We start from the raw sequence: 16050 nt of genomic DNA, 5'->3' as shown, positions 1-16050 counted from the left end.
GTGCCGTGTTCCGGATTTGCTGCCAGATAATGAGTCGGGGGAGGGGTGACGGAGGGAGGGTGGGAAAATTAAGGAGATGTCGCCTTTCCAGACACGTAGGCCCTGCTCCGGGGCCCCCAGGGAAGCTAGACTCCCTAGGATCCCAAGCAGACTCCCTGCTGAGTGCAGAGATCAAAATGAATCTCTTTTGATCAAAATGACTCAGCAAAACCTCGAAGCATGGGCTGTACTTCTGCTCCAATTCTGCCCCAAGCACATACCATATATCTGCTTCGTTGAAAAAATAACCGAAAAGGAGCATTCTAAGCATAAAAAGAAGAAAAACAAAAAAACCCTCCCTGACTCCTATAAGATTAAAGTCACATAGCATCACATACACTAAGAATGTTCTAGAATATTCCTGAATTTCAGGAATCATGGCACCTAGGAGTGGGTTAAAGATAAGACAGTCTATTGTTTTCTGGAATGTACTTCGTCGTGGTCATGGGGAGCTCCGTGTAAAAACACACATAACTCCGCACCAACGCGGGTCCCTGAGCACGGTCGTCCCGTGAGCGCTGTCGACCTGTGCGGCTGTCCTCACGCGCTCCAGTCAACCTCTTCTTCTTTCTCTTTAAAATGTTTAAAAAGTTTTTTTCATTTTGCACCAGCAGTGGGTAAAGCTATAAAGAAAACGAGACTGGCCAAGTTGACGATCGTGGAACCAAATGTTGAGGGCATCTGGATTCATGAACCTGTTCTGTCAACTGTCGCGACTGTACATTTTCTGGAGTAAAATTTTTTTTAACTTTAAAAAGAAGTGTAAATTTGCTGAAGGAGGATGCTTTCAGTTTTGCAAGATGAGAAAGTTCTGGGGGTGCCTGGGTGGCCCAGTGGTTTGGGCTGCTGCCTTCGGCTTGGGTCATGATCTCAGGGTCCTGGGATGGAGCCCCGCATCAGGCTCTCTGCTCTGCAGGAAACCTGCTTCTCTCTCTCTCTCTCTCTCTCTCTGCCTGCCTCTCTGCCTACTTGTGATCTCTGTCTGTCAAATAAATAAATAAAATCTTAAAAAAAAAAAAAAAGAAAGTTCTGGAGATTGTTTGCTCACAATGTGGACAGAACATCTGGACTGCACACTCAAAACTGGGAAAAGATGGTGGGATATATGGTTACATTTATGTTTTGTGCTTTTTTCTTAAGATTTTAAAATTGTTTATTTGTTTATTTTAGAGAGAGAGAGCATGAGCAAGGAGGAGAGGTAGAGAGAAGCAGATCCCTGCTGAGCAGAGAGCCCGATGCGGGACTCCATCCCAAGACCCTGGGATCGTGACCTGAGCCAAAGGCAGATGCTTCACTGACTGAGCCACCCAAGCATCCCTATGTTATGTTTTTGTTTTAGTTTTTTACCACAGTTAAAAAGGAAAAAGTGCCAAAAATTCTGTCTATCAGATAAACTTAAATCAGACACTCAAGGTCAAAAATAAAGGACTGGATGATAGACACATCACATGCCAGGGAATACTAACAATTAGGTAGACATGATATCAAGAGGAATAACTCAAGGGGCACCTGGGGGGGCTCCGTTGGTGAAACCTCTGACTCTTGATTTCAGCTCATGTCACGATCTCAGGGTCCTGGGACTGAGCTCTGCGCTGGGCGTGGAGCCTCAGATTTTCTCCTCTGCTCCTCCCCTCTCCTCTCTCTCTCTCAAAAAAACAACAACAACAAAAAAAAAGTACTAAATGCTTAAGGAATGATGGAGGTCATGGAATTTATCATCCACAAATTAAAAATAGTTGCAAGGGTGCCTGGGGGGCTCAGTGGGTTGAGCCTCTGCCCTCTGCTCGGGTCATGATCTCAGGGTCCTGGGATCAAGCCCCGCATCGGGCTCTCTGCTCAGCGGGGAGCCTGCTTCTTCCTCTCTCTCTGCCTGCCTCTCTGCCTGCTTGTGATCTCTGTCTGTCAAATAAATAAATAAAATCTTTAAAAAAAAAAAAAAAGAAAAGAAAAAAAATAGCTGCAAAACACATAGAACAGAAACTGACAAACACATAAGCCAAGGGACCCAGATGCAAACGCAGCAAAGGTCTTTAATGTCCTTCTCTCAGAAACGAACAGATGAAACAGATGCAGAGGAGGCTTGTGAACACTTTGAGGGTTACGGCCTCTGTAACCGATGAGCAGATCATGTATTAAGCCACAAAGGACATCTCGACATGCCCTAAAGCACAAAGGTCACAAGGAGGCGAATTCATGGGCACAGTATAAGAAAATCAGGTGTTAACCAAAGGGTGACATTGAAGAAAAAACCCAGCATCCTGAGACACTGGCAGCAAACCTAATGTAGGACCGGTAGACACACTATGGTATGTTCGTATGGCGGGATAATGCGTGGGCATTTAAGTATTTTTCTGGAGCTGTGTGTATCCGGAGGACACATCTCAAAACCTTGACCTACGCACGAGTTACAGTAGGTTGTATGGTGTGACCACGTAGCCTGCGTGATGCTGGAGACACCCACATGCCCATGAATCCTAAGTTCAGGGCAGTGGTCACCTCTGAAGGCACAGGGGACAGCGGTCCTGGAAGAGAAGTACAGAGACCTTCAATTTTATCATTTTAAGAAGAAAAAATGCTGGGCAAAGTAAGGTAAAACGTTAAGATCTGACAGACTAGGATGGTGGGTATGTGTGTTTGATGATGTTGGTCTTCACACTTTGCTGTAGTGTTGAGTTTTTTTTTTTTTTTTTTTTTAAGGAACTAATAGGGAGTGACTACAAATGAGCAAGAGGAGTGTGGGGTCACGGAAATGTGCTAAAATTGGGCTGTGGTGATGATTTCACAGCTCTGTAAACTTGCTAAAATCATTAAGTGGCATACCTAAAGTTAGTGAATGTAGGCATGTAAATTCTACCTTAATGAAGCTGTAACAAATGAAACAAAATGAAGAATATTTAGGAGTAAAAAGAAGTCACCAGGAGCTTCCAATCCCTCCTGAGACCAAACAAGCACACTGCCCTCCATCTCTGATCACAATTAAAAATATCACACAGAATGAAACAGAACAATTTTCTGAAAGATAGGGACAAGAAATCAAAACTTGATGAAAGACTGATATGGGGGTGTCCTGCCCCCCAAACCACTGGCTTAATTCAAGGTATCCTGCACCCCAGAACAGCGGTGCATATGGCCAAGAGAAGCCCTCCTTTCTGGACTCTGGGCTGGGAAGAGATGCCCTGATGGATAGAGAGAGAGGGAGAAATGCCTGCTTTTCTTTGTCCTAGTCTTACCCTAGAGGCAATTCCTGCCCTAAACCTGTGCTCCCAAGAGGGTGGGAGCAGCAGAAGATTTTATTTTATTATTTTATTTATTTTATTTTATTTCAGCAGAAGCTACTGCAATCTTCCATTCCCCCTGTGGCCCGGGGTAATGTAGCCACCGGAGATACTCAGCAGTGTGCGGGGACTACAACCCCCACTTCACAACCAGAGGAGCAGGGAGGGAGGCCTCTGGAGGCAAAGAGTGTAGGGGATAAGAAGGAGGTCTAGAAAAAGATCCCATGAAGTTTAGTATGATGTTCCAGACTCACCCTTGAGCTGGACATGTGTGGAAAGGCTTTGAGCATTGAAACATGGTACAGACCATTGCCAAGGTCAAAGACTGGACCCAGGGGCATGCAAGTGTGAGATGTATCCAAATAACACTGTGAAGACTGTGAAAACTGATCTCATGTGGGAACCACAGTCTACAGGAAGCAGGTCTGAACTTGTGATCTGCTTCTAATCAGGCTGATCTGACAGCAAAAACAAAATGAGCAAGGTTGGAGATTTTGATAGGATCCAGAGACTTAATAGGTAATACTCAAATTGTTCAAAATACAGTCCAAAAGTACTCACATGACAATAACACCAAAGAAAATCTCAGGAATTTGTAAGAGAAAAAAATTATGAATGATACTAACTCTGAGGTGATCCGCTGTTGAAACTATCACAGAAAGCATTTAAATCAGCTCTCATGAATATGCTCCAGTAAGTAAGGAAAACACTCTTGAAACAAATACAAAGGTAAAAATTTTCAGCAGAGATAAAAAAACTATGAAAAAGAGTAAGATGGGATTTAAATTAAAAATACAGTAACAGAGATTAAAAAAATCATCGAATGGGCTTAATGGGAGAATGGTGAGATGGAAGAAAGTGAGTGAACTTGAAGACCATTATGAATGACCAAGAGATTGGCAAAGACAGAGGCTGGATAACATTTGCATTACTGAAGTCCCAGAAGGACAGAAGTGAACGGTTGATAGAAAAAGCATTTGAGAAGCGCCTGTGTGGCTCAGTGGGTTAAAGCCTCTGCCTTCAGCTCAGGTCATGGTCTCAGGGTCCTGGAATTGAGTCCCACATCGGGCTCTCTGCTCAGCGGGGAGCCTGCTTCCTCCTCTCCCCCTGCCTACCTCTCTGCCTACTTGTGATCTCTCTCTCTCTCTCGGTGTCAAATAAATAATTAAAATCTTAAAAAAAAAACAAAAATTCTTAAAACCAAGCAGAGAAAAATGACACATTCCATGCAGAGGAGCAAGCATTGAGTAACTGCAAACTGTAGAGGTTTGCAGCATCAGAAACTATAGGCGCAGGGACACTTGCGTGGCTCAATGGTTAAGCATCTGACTCTTGGTTTCAGCTCAGGTCATAACCTCAAGGGTCATGAGATTGAGCCTCGTATCAGGCTCCCCGCTCAGTGGGGAGTCTGCTGGAAGATTCTCTCCCTCTGTCTCTCACTCCACTCACTCGCTCTCTCTCAAAAATAAATAAGTAAATCTTTAAAAAATATCATAGATCCTGGATACAGTGGCACAGTGCTCCAAGAAAAGGGCTGCCAGCCTTGGATTCTCCTGCAGTTCTCTTATTCCCCACAAATGAAGAAGTAAATACAGTCTCAGATGGAGGCAAAGTGAGAAGATTAGTCTCCAACAGATAAGCTCTAAAAGCAATCTTAAGATTTCCGAGGGAAATGATGCCAGAAATATGGATACTGAGGAATAAAGACAGAGCAACAGATAGGGATAGAGGAAGAAGAAGGAAGAAGGAGATGTACCACAGCAATGTTAATCGGTGGAAAACAGAGAAGTTCTCTGCTGATTTCAATCACCGTAGCTGTCGCAGCAGTGAAAACCATCGACAGTCTGGTGGGGCTTTACTTAACCGCAGTGGGCCAATTCCATGAGATGTAGGGTTTGTAAATGGGCGCACACCTAACAACAGGCTCGTGGTACAAAAACACAATCAGAGCTGCAAGGAGAATGGGGCGAATGCACACTTACAGCTGCACTTGTCCGTGCCCCCTCAGCAGTCCGTTAGAACGGAGACACGTGCAGCAAGTACACGGGCGACCTGCTGCGTCAGCCGGCAGCCACAGGGTGTGCGTGGCACCTTCAGCAAGGAGGACAGACTCCTGCATGCATCCAAGAGAACCGAAACCACTCCCAGTATGTTCTGTAGCCAGAGTGGGATTTAACTAGAAGATAAGCAACCAGAAAGATGTAGAGAAACCACCAAAGAGACAACACACGTTTTTTTTTTTTTATAAAGATCTTATTTGTTTATTTGATAGAGAGAGCGATCACAAGGAGGGAGAGGGGCAGGCAGAGAGAGAGAGAGGGGGAAGCAGGCTCCCTGCTGATGCGGGGCTCGATCCCAGGACCCTGAGACCATGACCTGAGCTGGAGGCAGAGGCCCAACCCACTGAGCCACCCAGGTGCCCCCATACTTCTTAATAATCTGTGGGTCAAACAAAAGCCTCAAGGTAAATTAGAAAATATTTTGAGGGGTACTGGGTAGCTCAGTCGTTAAGCATCTGCCTTTGGCTTAGGTCATGATCCCACGGTCCTGGGATTGGGCCCTGTATCGGGCTCCTTGCTCGGCCGGGAGCCTGCTCTCCCTCTCCCACTTCCCCTGCTTGTGTGCCTGCTCTTGCTGTCTCTCTGTGTGTCAAAAAAATAAATAAAATCTTAAAAAAAAAGAAAGAAAATATTTTGAATGGAATGAAATGATACACTGCCAGTCGTACTATGGGATGAAGGTAAAGCAGCGCCTAGAGGGAAATTGATGGCATTACGTGAATGTATGAGAAATTCAACAACATGAGTGAATCCCAAGCATTCTTCAGGTGAAGGAAGTCAACAGAACAGAGACTCAGTGGACACTGGGAAGACAGACCCCAAAACCACACGAGATACCATTCCCATGGGGGCAAACTCAGAAAGATGATGCGGTAATGGGGGGGCAGTTGGCGTCACTTACGTAAACGGTATTAGTATGCACACCGTGTGTTCTTCCTGGTGGCCACAACCAGGACCACAAAGTGTCTGTGTCTTTACTGGGTCATTAGCGTCTATAACGTAATTAACTTCCATCTAGTAATGGGGAAACGTCTAGGTAGACCATGGCGCATCCAGTCCCCAACACCATGGAGCAGGCGAGACCAGGGTGTGGTGCCAGTGACTAGGGCAGCGAGGTGGGAGACAGGGAGTCCTGGGGTGCGTGCCAAGGGGTTTCTCCATCCAGGAATAATGGTGTGAAACAGAGGAAGTGATGGTCCAACCAGCGGAAGCCTTTGTGGGGGCATGAGCACGAGAGACGAGGCTTGGTGTTTTGAAAAAAGCTGAAGCCAGGGGTGGAAGAACAGAATTCTGGGAAAAATCTTTTCCCCAAAGTCCCAATAAATTCCATCTGTGGCCACTTCCCTCTAGCCTTCTAGTAAATCAACTCCATTTCATCCAGTGTTCGTTGAGGATGTGTTGCCTGGCCCAGTGCTGTGTTAGAAGCCCAGAGGGCACGCAGCCTGCGCCCTCCAGGACACCATGGCCCAGTTCAGGGACGAGCATGTCACAGTGCTATAAGGCAGAAAGAGCGGCGGTCCCTCAGATTATTCTGGGCATGGGGTGGGGGGAAGCGGGCAGCCTAAGTGATGTAAAATAGAGGAAGAGACGCAAGAGCAGGCTGTTTCCATTCTCTGGCTGTCCCGAATGCTGGCCGGGGCACCCGTAGCCCCACTCCCCACCCCCAGCCACATTCCCACAATACACAGCACTAAGAGGTTTCAAAGATTAAGACATAGTTTAATGATGGTCAAAGCGAGGCTCCCTTTATAAAGATGCCCAGGCACGCTGCGGTGTCTTAGCCGAAGCCGGGAGAGGTCTGGAGATCAAGGCAGCGCAGCCCACGGTGCTGTGCGGGTGTGACGCGCCAGCCCGAGAACGGGGGACCCACTCATCAGAGGAGGCACCGGGGAAACACAACCCAGCGCTCAGAAGGCAGAAAGCAGGGGTGCCTGGGTGGCTCCGTCTGCTAAACGTCTGACTCTACATTTCAGCTCAGGCCATGATCTCAGGGTCCTGAGATCCAGCCCCAAGCCAGGCTCTGTGCTCCGCCGGGAGTCTGCCGGGGATTCTCTCTCCCTCTGCCCCTCCCTCTGCTTGAGCAGTCCCCTGCCTGCTCCCTCTCTCTCTTAAATAAATAAATCTTTAAAAAAAAATAAAAGGGCACAGAACAAGCTTGGCCCTTGAGAGGGTGCCGCGGCGTGGTGGCATTCGGGCCAGCAGCAGGGCCGTGACACCATTTCCCAGCTGACACCCTCCTATCCTGCGTCCCTTTGCGACTTCCGTCTGCCCCAGCGCTTGTCCTTTCGTGACCGCTCCCCGATCTTCACTTTTATTTTCTTTTTCATTTCTTTCGCAGTAACTTCCTTCTGCAATGTTGATTCAGCCGCTGCTCCCTTTGTGGGGCAGGAAGGGGGTGGAGGAGCCGGCAGAGGCAGCTGCAGAGGAGGCCCGAGCATGCTCCCAGGGGGTGGGCAGAGCAGAGCGGAAAACACTGTGGGCCCTGCCAGGGGCTCTGAACAGTGCTCTCCCTGGGGCCCCCACAAATCCTTACCAACAAGCAGAAAGTCACCCTGCCAGGGCCACAGAGATCCTTACTGTAGTCCAGGCCACACGGGTGCTAGGGCAGCCAGGCGAGCGTAGAAGGTAGGGAAGATGTTTGAGGGGCTGGGCCCTTTCCAGCCGCCTACTGTCCTGGATGCTGGCCTACGTGTCCTCATCCCCACTTACTGCCCAACTACGCCTTCAGGTCAAGCAGAAGGTCTTTTGTCCTCAGTCTTCCTCTTTCTGGCTTCCTCCTTCCAACTCGGCTAAAGGAAAGACACCCTGAGGAGGCCGGGGCAGAGGCTGGCCTATGGCCTGAGCAGGGACTGCCCAACCCTCACCAGAACAGAAAGATTAACCAACAGACTTGACTTTGTGGAAGGTCACACTGAGGACCTGCTGGAGGGCAGAAGACTTGGCTCCAGCAAAGGAGATTGAGCCAGAAAAAGTTAAGCAATTATCCACGCTGGGGAAAGCCATAAGTTGTATAAGGAAGAAAATGTAATTCTAGAATGTTCCCTTGGCTCAGTAGCGCACAGTTACATTGTCAGAATAACCAAAGCACTGAGCCCAGGTTAGAAATGGAATTGTTGGGACGCCTGGGTGGCTCAGTTGGTTAAGCAGCTGCCTTCGGCTCAGGTCATGATCCCAGGGTCCTGGGATCGAGTCCCACGCCTGCTTCTCCCTCTGGCTCTGCCTTCCACTCTGTCTGCCTGTGCTCGCTCTCACTCCTCTCTCTCTGACAAATAAATAAATAAAATCTTAAAAAAAAAAAAAAAAGAAATGGAATTGTTGGAGGGCACCTGGGTGGCTCAGTCAGTTGAGTATCTGCCTCTTGACCTCAGCTCAGGTCTTGATCTCAGGGTCATGAGTTCAAGGCCCATTTTGGGCTCCATGCTGGACATGGTGCCTATTTTAAAAACAATAATTTAAAAATGAAACTGTTCATCGTTCTACAGAGATGTGATGGGCTGGGGTGTGAGAAGCTAACATCCTCATTACCACAACAGGAAGGTCATAATGCCTTCCCAGTCCCCTGGAATCTAATTTCTCCTTTCAGTATGAAGACCGGGCTGACGGGTGGGGGTTCCAGGAGGTCAGGCGAGCCGTCTAACCCTAGCCCAGGTCCCAGGGTCATTTCTCTCTTTATGGTACCTACCGGATTGCCATTTCCTGTTCAATCTGTCATTTCTTCCAATGCCAAATAAAGCCCCTTTCGGACATCTTTAGGGACGTGTGCCCACTGGACGTCTCGGCTGCCTTTGTCAAATCAACTTTGTACCTTCCAACCCTGGATTAAGGAGCTCAGTTTCCATGTTTGCCTTCTAAGCTCCTCCGGCCGTAGAGGCCTGGTTTGGGGGCAGGGGTGCCCGGCTGAGAGAGGAGCACGGACTTGGGGTCCGGCAGACGGGGCACTGGTAGCGGTAGTCGTCTCCAGACAGCCAATCCCTTTTCTTCCCTGGGCCCCGTTTCCCTCACCGCCCCTTGCACTGTGAGGACAAATGAATATGAAAGGGTTCCTCAAAGGGCCTGGCACACACAGCAAGTGCCCAATACGTGTGAAGTTGCAAATCATCAGAAAGATGGCAGCCACAAGGTCCCAGGAAGCATGGAGCTCTCAATCAAATTACAGCAGATTTTTCTGTTGTTGTTGAGGGGAGTGTCTATACCTGAAGTTATAAAAACATTTCTTTTGGGGATACCTGGATAGCTCAGTTGGTTAAGCATCGACTCTTGATTTCGGCCCAAGTCATGATCTCAGGGTTGTGAGATCGAGCCCCGAATCGGGCTCTGCGCTCAGGGCAGGGTCTGTTCGAGCTTCTCTCTCCCTCTCCTGCTGTCCAGCCTCCTGGCTGCGGTGACAAGCAGTCGCTTCTGGCCTTGGGCTCCCCCCCGTCCATGAGGTCAGTGATCACTGGCCTCCCCTCCGTGGGTGTGAGGTTATGGGCCAACGGCGACAGATAACAGGCCTGGCCCAGAGAAAGTGCGGGAATAGCAGGCGGCGTGTGTCACATGTGCCGCGGAAACTGCTCTGCGACACCAGGGAAGCCTCGGACCCGCTGCACGTAAGCCAGCTTAGCTGGGCTCAGAGCAGGCAGCACCCTGCTCCACACCAGGGGCTCTCTGGGGAGGCCGCTGGGTGGGAGAGGAGGAAGTACACGCAGGAACCTGGAAATCCCAGCCTAAGCACTGGGCAGGGCCCGTGTGAGGAGCGCAGACCCGGGGCCCACGCCCAGCCCGAGGATCTCTATCCCGATGGGGGCAGGGCCCGAGTGTCTGGTTCACCCGCTCCGGGGGTCTGATGGGACGCTGCGTCCGGAGCGCCGAGCAGACTCTGAGCCCCGGGCTGCTGGGCCTGCACTAGGAAGGCACTCGGTGCTGGGGAAGAAGGACGGGAGGGCCTCAGGGCCGGGACAGAACCCGGATCCCATGAAGCTGAAGTCAACCCTAGGGGCCTTTTTTCTCTCCAAAAGCTTCTCCCTTGGCCTCCCACACCAGTTTCAAGACTCCTCCTCCTCCGCAGAGGAGACCCAGGCATTTCATTCCGCTCCCCAGCTCCCCACCAGCACCCCCCAAGCCGCAGAGGTTGGTGTTCCTGTGCCTGTCCCCCCTGGGTCCACATCACCCTCCTGGGCAGCCAGCTGGGGCCAGGGGCCTCCTTTCCCGGTCTCCCGTGAAGTGCTCCAGCTCTGCCCACCTGCTTCCCGTCCCCGCCTTGGTTTGGGGTCCCCACCGAGAGCGCTCCCACAGGGAGCTATCCAGGAAGATCTCACCCTGCGTCACCTGGGAAGCCCTTGCAGGCTGGGGGCATCCTTCTCCGTCTGCTTCTTCCTGTTTTCTCTCTCAAGAGAACAGGAGCACCTTTCCAGCGTGCGGCCCCGTGGTCAGTCTTGCTGTGGCCCGCAGAGGAGCAGGCAGGTGAGCAGTGCTGGGCCACTGGGTTCTGGGAAGCCCCAAAGGCAGTGCCAGGCCCCCGCTGGGCAGGTGGCTGTGAGGCCTTAGCCCAGTTCCTGAAAGGTGGGGTTGAGATGAAGAGCCTGGAAAGGGGGAGGTGGGGCAGGGGTCAGGGCCCAGCGCCCAGGGCCCAGCCCACTAGGGCTGGTGAATAAGATCCAGCAGAGGGTAGGAGAGGAAAATCCCATTCCCGTGGGGAAGCACCCAGGAGCCGCCTAAGCTGCGGTGAGGCTCAGGTTGAGGGGGGAGGGAGGGTTGGATCTTTTGCCCTAATCTGGGTGTGACCCTGGCCACCCTGGGAATTGCGCACTGAAACTTGCATGGGTAGGATGGTGGGGGGGCGGACTGAGACCCAGGGCTGTGTGCTGGGTGGGCTCCAGGGAGACCTACCCCTTCTCACGCCTGAGCAACATGAAAATTTCACATTTTTAAAAAGGCGGCAAGACCCAAACAGGTGGGGGAAAGGTGCTGGGAGGAACGGACGTCATGGCCAAGCACCTCTGGGCAAGGGGGTCAGAGGGATTGTAGCTGTTTACAGTAGGTTTCTGTGTTTTCCAAAGCGTTTCCGACATGCACGTGTTCACTCTGGAATCGGAAAAGGACGTTAACTATAAACAGTTGGTCCGACCGTCCCACGTCGGAAGCTGCTCTCTGCCCAGCTCCGGGGAGGGAGGGCTGGGAGGAGGAGCCAGAGACCGAGCTGGACGTTTGGGGCCCGGGGCTCTGGGGCCGCCCGGGGAGGGCGAGGGCGAGGGCGAGGGCGAGGGCGAGGGCGAGGGCGGGCCCCACCCCGCAGCCCCTGGGGGCAGAGCGCGCTGGCGAAATCGCGACTTCCCCGGGCCTCTTCCTCCCACCCCTGGCTCACCACTTCCTCCGGTCAACCCAGGCATCACGCAGAGAGTTGGACGCGTTATTTTTACCCAGAAAGTTTCCAAATTCGGGAACTGCACAGCCCCAGAGCGTTTGCATCTGAACTTCCTGTCGCATTCCCGGGCGCGGGCAGGCGCGGACGGTCCAGCCCGCAGACGCGCGCACGGCCTGGGGCCCCGCCGCACTGTCCAGGAGCCACGCGGGGACATTCCCCTGGTTACGGAGACGTTCAGACCACAGCGGTCCCGCAGAGATTCAAACCGATCGTTTTAACCCTGAAGTGCCCGAAGCCAAGCCAAAGAACACGGGCGTGTGCCCTCTGGGTCGCGGAGAAGGCTCTGGGCGTGGCCTCGGCGCTCCTCGCCCAGAGACCAGGCCGGGCGGAGGACCCCGGGACCCGGCGCCTGCCTTAGTCTCCCAGTTTGCCGGCAGGCGACCGAGCGCACTGCGCGCCCAGTGGGGCGGGTGTCAGCCACACGCCCTGCGGCGCGGCAGCTCCTTCCCAGAGTCGCTGGTGCCGGACGCGGGGAGGGTCCGGGAGATGGAGGAGGGGAGGGCAAACGCTCTCCCGTCCCTTCGGCCTCGAGCACCCGCGCGGGGCAGGACGGGCTGGGGTCGCACTCAGGATTTCGGCCCTGCCAACCCCACGCCGACCCTGAGCCGCGAGCCAGGCCACAGTTGCTGCCTACATTCGCAGGGCCCTGGAGCCCACTGAGCCGGCCGCTGCGGGCACCTGGGGCTCTGTCTCCCCAAGACCCCCGCGCTGGCACCCCCACTGGGGAGATGGGGAAACAGCCCCAGAAGTTCCTCCCTTGCCAAGTCAACCCCAAGCCTGGACAGCTCCCCAGGGGCGCGCGCAAGGACCTTCCTGCCGGGAGTGGGGCCTGGGGGCACCCTGAGACCGGGACTCAGGCCAGGAAGGGGTTGGAGGGAGCAGAGTGTGCGGGGAGAGGGGCAGAAACGGGCTGAGAGGACACAGTCCCAGGGCTGAGTGGGGAGCGGTGGGCGAATTTATCTGGACCCAGGTTGGCCCTGGACCCAGGTTGGCAAGGGGGTGGCCATGATACCCCGGGAAGGAAGACCTGACCCTGGGCACTTGGCGAGGGCAGGGTTAGGGCAGCGGCCGAGGGCCAGGTAGGGCTGGGAGTCCCAACTCCAACTCCGGGGCTGTGACCCGGCGCGGGCGGCCTCCGAGCTGCGAGGGGCTGCCCTACGGGGAGCGGTCGCTGGCCACCCTCACGCGCAGCCTGGTGGGGTCTGCGGAACGGGTTCTTCACTCGGAAGTCCCTCACTGAGAGCCCGGGGGGACAGGGAAGGGCCGCGGGGGAGTCTGCACCTCCTGGGGTCCATCCTTCCGCCGCTGCGTGGGACCCCAGGCCTCGGCGCGGCGCGCGGCGGTCTGGAGACGGCCCGTCCGCAGTCCGAGGGCGGAGGCCGAAGGGGCTCCAGGCCCTGGGGAAGCGGATTCTCCGGCAGCCCCACGGCCCCCCAGTTCCGCCCGGAAACCCAGAAGCCCAGGGTGCGCGCAGAGCGGGCCGCGAGCGCCCTCGGGTGACCCAAGAATGAGGCAGGAAAAGCGAAGAATCGCGGTCCCCGCCGAGCGCCTTGAAGGGCCAAGTGGATGGGGCGCGGTCCCCCGGGGCGGGGGCTGGAGGAGGGGGGGGAATCTGTTTTAAGATTTTTACTACATTTTCGGGTGGAGATGGGGAGATCCGGCTGCACAGGGAAATGTGAGGACAGCAGGGTCGGGCGTGGGAAGTGTGGACAGGAGGAGGTCAGCCAGGGGGACTATGGGACAGATGGAGAGAGGAGGCCCCGGGACTTTGGAAAACTCCGAGCTGATCCGTTTTGTCGGACACGATTGTCTCTGTGTGGAGAAAACTTGCACAGCCCAGAGGAGGTAAAACGCAGGCCGTAAAATTGAAGGTGTCCCTGCCCAGGGCTGACCGAGTGCTGAGTGTCCACCGCGCCGCTGACCGCCTCGCAGGAGGTCCTCTCCAGAGGAAGCCGGTCTCTCCTCTCCACCGACCTGGGCCGGCAGATGCTGAGCAGAGACCCACGCTGGCAGCTCTTACCGCGGGGATGTCACGCCTGAGAGGGTCTTCTGGGGTTTCTTCCCGGGACATTTCTCTGTGGCTTCAGCCCAGGTCCATGCTGTGAAGTCACCCCTGTATGTTCAGGCCTGGTGTCTCCTTCTGCACCTATGAACCGCCTGGTTCCCTGTTGGGCCATTCTGGAACAGGACCCATCGGCTCCTGCACAGCCTGGCCAAAGACACCCTGAAGGGACCTGCTCTCCCCACAAGTAGGACGTGCTCACTTGCCATAGTCCTGCCTCTTCTAGCACACTGTGTGCTCAGTAAAGCCTTGAATATATAAACGGACACAGATTCCAGCCCCTTACGTGGCCTTGAGTCAATCACAGACCCCATCACCTTGGCCTTAAGCAGCTGATGTGGTCATCTGTCCAGTGTCCTGCTGGGGAGCCCCTCTGTGTCCCTCCTGAGCAGCAGCACCCGGCCCTGCCTGCAGCTGGCCCTTCCTTTCCCAGACTCATCGGTGCGCGTGGGCTTCCACCGGGCTCCGGCCATGGTTGAGCCGTGGTGCTGACTCCCACTGTGGGGGGACACGGTGTGGCTAGTGTCCTGGCTGAGTCTGGGCTCCCGTGTGGCCCCCACCGCAGCCCTTTTTGTGCGGAACTTTGTTCTGGACTCGTCAGCCTTGCGTCCCCAGCAGCACAACGGGGTCCCTGGGGATGGGAGTCCCCCCCAGGCTGCTCTCCTGAAGGCGGCCGTCCGGGCCGCAGGCCCTGGAGCCCCGAGCACGGAGCACCGGGGCTGTCCGGAGAGCGGGGCTCCCCAGCCTGCGACCCTGCCGCGCCTTACCGGGGCTGGCGGAGGTGGGGTGGGAAGGGGCGGGTTGCGCCAGTTGCCAGGGGCCGTTCGGAGGAGTGAGTGAGCGGTGTAACTGTCCGGTCAGGGCGGATGAAAGCGGACGCGCCGCGTGGACCACGGGTTGTTGGGGTTCCCCTTGGTGTCCGGGGGTCCCCCCGCACACCGGACTCCGCTTGTCAGCACACACAGGCCCGCACGGCCCCGGCCTCTGAGTCCTGCTCTCCCCCGGCGCGTTTCTGAAAGGCACGAGGCCGTGGGGCCGACACACTGCTGTGTTTCCAGCAGGCTCGGTCCGCGGCGCACCTCGTCCACCGCGGCCGCAGATCGCCGGACCGCCGAGGCGGTGGGGCGGGGCCGGAGGCTGCGGGGCGGGGCGCGCGTGCTAGCCCCGCCCCCCGTCCGCGCGCCTGCGCGGGAGGAGCGCGGAGCCCGGCCGCCCGGCTCCTGTTTCCGGCCGGGCCGCCGGCGCGGAGGACCAGCTTCCGGCCGCAGGGCGGCGCGCTGCACCGGCTTCCGGCGGCCGGCGGGGTCGGCGGGCGCATGGGGAAGGTGAGGGGGCTGCGGGCCCGCGTGCACCAGGCGGCGGTGAGGCCCGCGGGGCAGGGCTCGTGCGGCCCCGCGCCCCCGGCCCGGGAGGCGGCCCCTGCGCAGGCGGCGGCCGGCGGGGGCGGCGCGAAGGTGAGCGGCGGCGCGGTGGGCGCCCGTGGCGTGGGGCCGCGCGGGGGCGGGGTCGGGGCCGGGTGTGCGCGGGGTCGGGGCCGGGGTCGCGTGGGGGCAGGGCCGGGGTCGGGGTCGCGTGGGGGCGGGGCCGGGGTCGGGGTCGGGGTCGGGGTCCCGCGGGGTCGGGGCCGGGGTCGCGCGGGGGCGGGGCCGGGTGTGCGCGGGGCCGGGGTCGGGGTCGCGCGGGGTCGGGGCCGGGGCGGGGCCGGGTGTGCGCGCGGTCGGGGTCAGGGTCGGGGTCGCGTGGGGCCGGGGTCGGGGTCGCGCGGGGTCGGGGCCGGGGCGGGGCCGGGTGTGCGCGGGGTCGGGGTCAGGGTCGGGGTCGCGCGGGGGCGGGGCCGGGGCGGGGCCGGGTGTGCGCGGACGCGCTCCGCCTGCGCTTTCGGGGTCGGGGTCGCGCGGGGTCGGGGCCGGGGCGGGGCCGGGTGTGCGCGGACGCGCTCCGCCTGCGCTTTCGGGGTCGGGGTCGCGCGGGGTCGGCGCCTCTCGCCGGGGCGGACGCCGGCCGCGGCCCCGCACGGCCCCGCAGCGCGGTCCGAGCCCAGGTCGTGGGAGGCGCGGGCGGCGGGCGCTGGGACGCCTGCGAGCCGCGCGGTCTCCGGGGAACACGGGCCGCGCCGGTCAACGAGCGTCCAGGGCCCGAGCGCCCGCGACCGCCGGCCCCGCCCCACGCGGCAGCGTCCGGCCAGCGGGGCCAGCGGGGTCCTGCCCGCGG

At 56.5% G+C, this 16050-nt stretch overlaps 2 protein-coding genes across 8 annotated transcripts in view; one reads left to right on the top strand and one right to left on the bottom strand.

Annotated features, from left to right (window-relative positions):
• The window catches only part of ITGB2 (integrin subunit beta 2), a 49324-nt gene that overhangs the window by 25545 nt on the left and 7729 nt on the right, over positions 1-16050 (bottom strand). For 2 of the 6 annotated variants that reach the window (XM_082719773.1, XM_082719772.1), the window contains exons 2-3: positions 10672-10935; positions 5297-5490 (exon numbers count right to left, since the gene is read on the bottom strand). The exons of 1 other annotated variant lie outside the window; for it this stretch is intronic. The gene's annotated coding sequence lies outside the window, so the exon portion shown is untranslated. Of the gene's footprint in view, positions 1-5296; positions 5491-5806; positions 5957-7907; positions 9189-9237; positions 14974-16050 lie in introns of those variants that run through there. 3 more of the 6 variants (XM_082719770.1, XM_082719774.1, XM_082719771.1) reach the window with 3 other exon arrangements.
• The window catches only part of SLX9 (SLX9 ribosome biogenesis factor), a 28892-nt gene continuing 27875 nt past the window's right edge, over positions 15034-16050 (top strand). Inside the window, exon 1 of one of the 2 annotated variants that reach the window (XM_082720267.1) lies at positions 15034-15164. In XM_082720267.1, the coding sequence (XP_082576393.1) occupies positions 15156-15164 (9 nt within the window). In that variant the 5' untranslated portion in view covers positions 15034-15155. Of the gene's footprint in view, positions 15294-16050 lie in introns of both variants that reach the window. The other variant, XM_082720266.1, reaches the window with a different exon arrangement.

The sequence above is a fragment of the Mustela nivalis genome, assembly GCF_964662115.1.
Source record: "Mustela nivalis genome assembly, chromosome: 1".
NCBI lineage: Eukaryota > Metazoa > Chordata > Mammalia > Carnivora > Mustelidae > Mustela > Mustela nivalis.
Note: the sequence above shows the minus strand (reverse complement) of the source record. Positions and strands in the feature narration are given on the sequence as shown.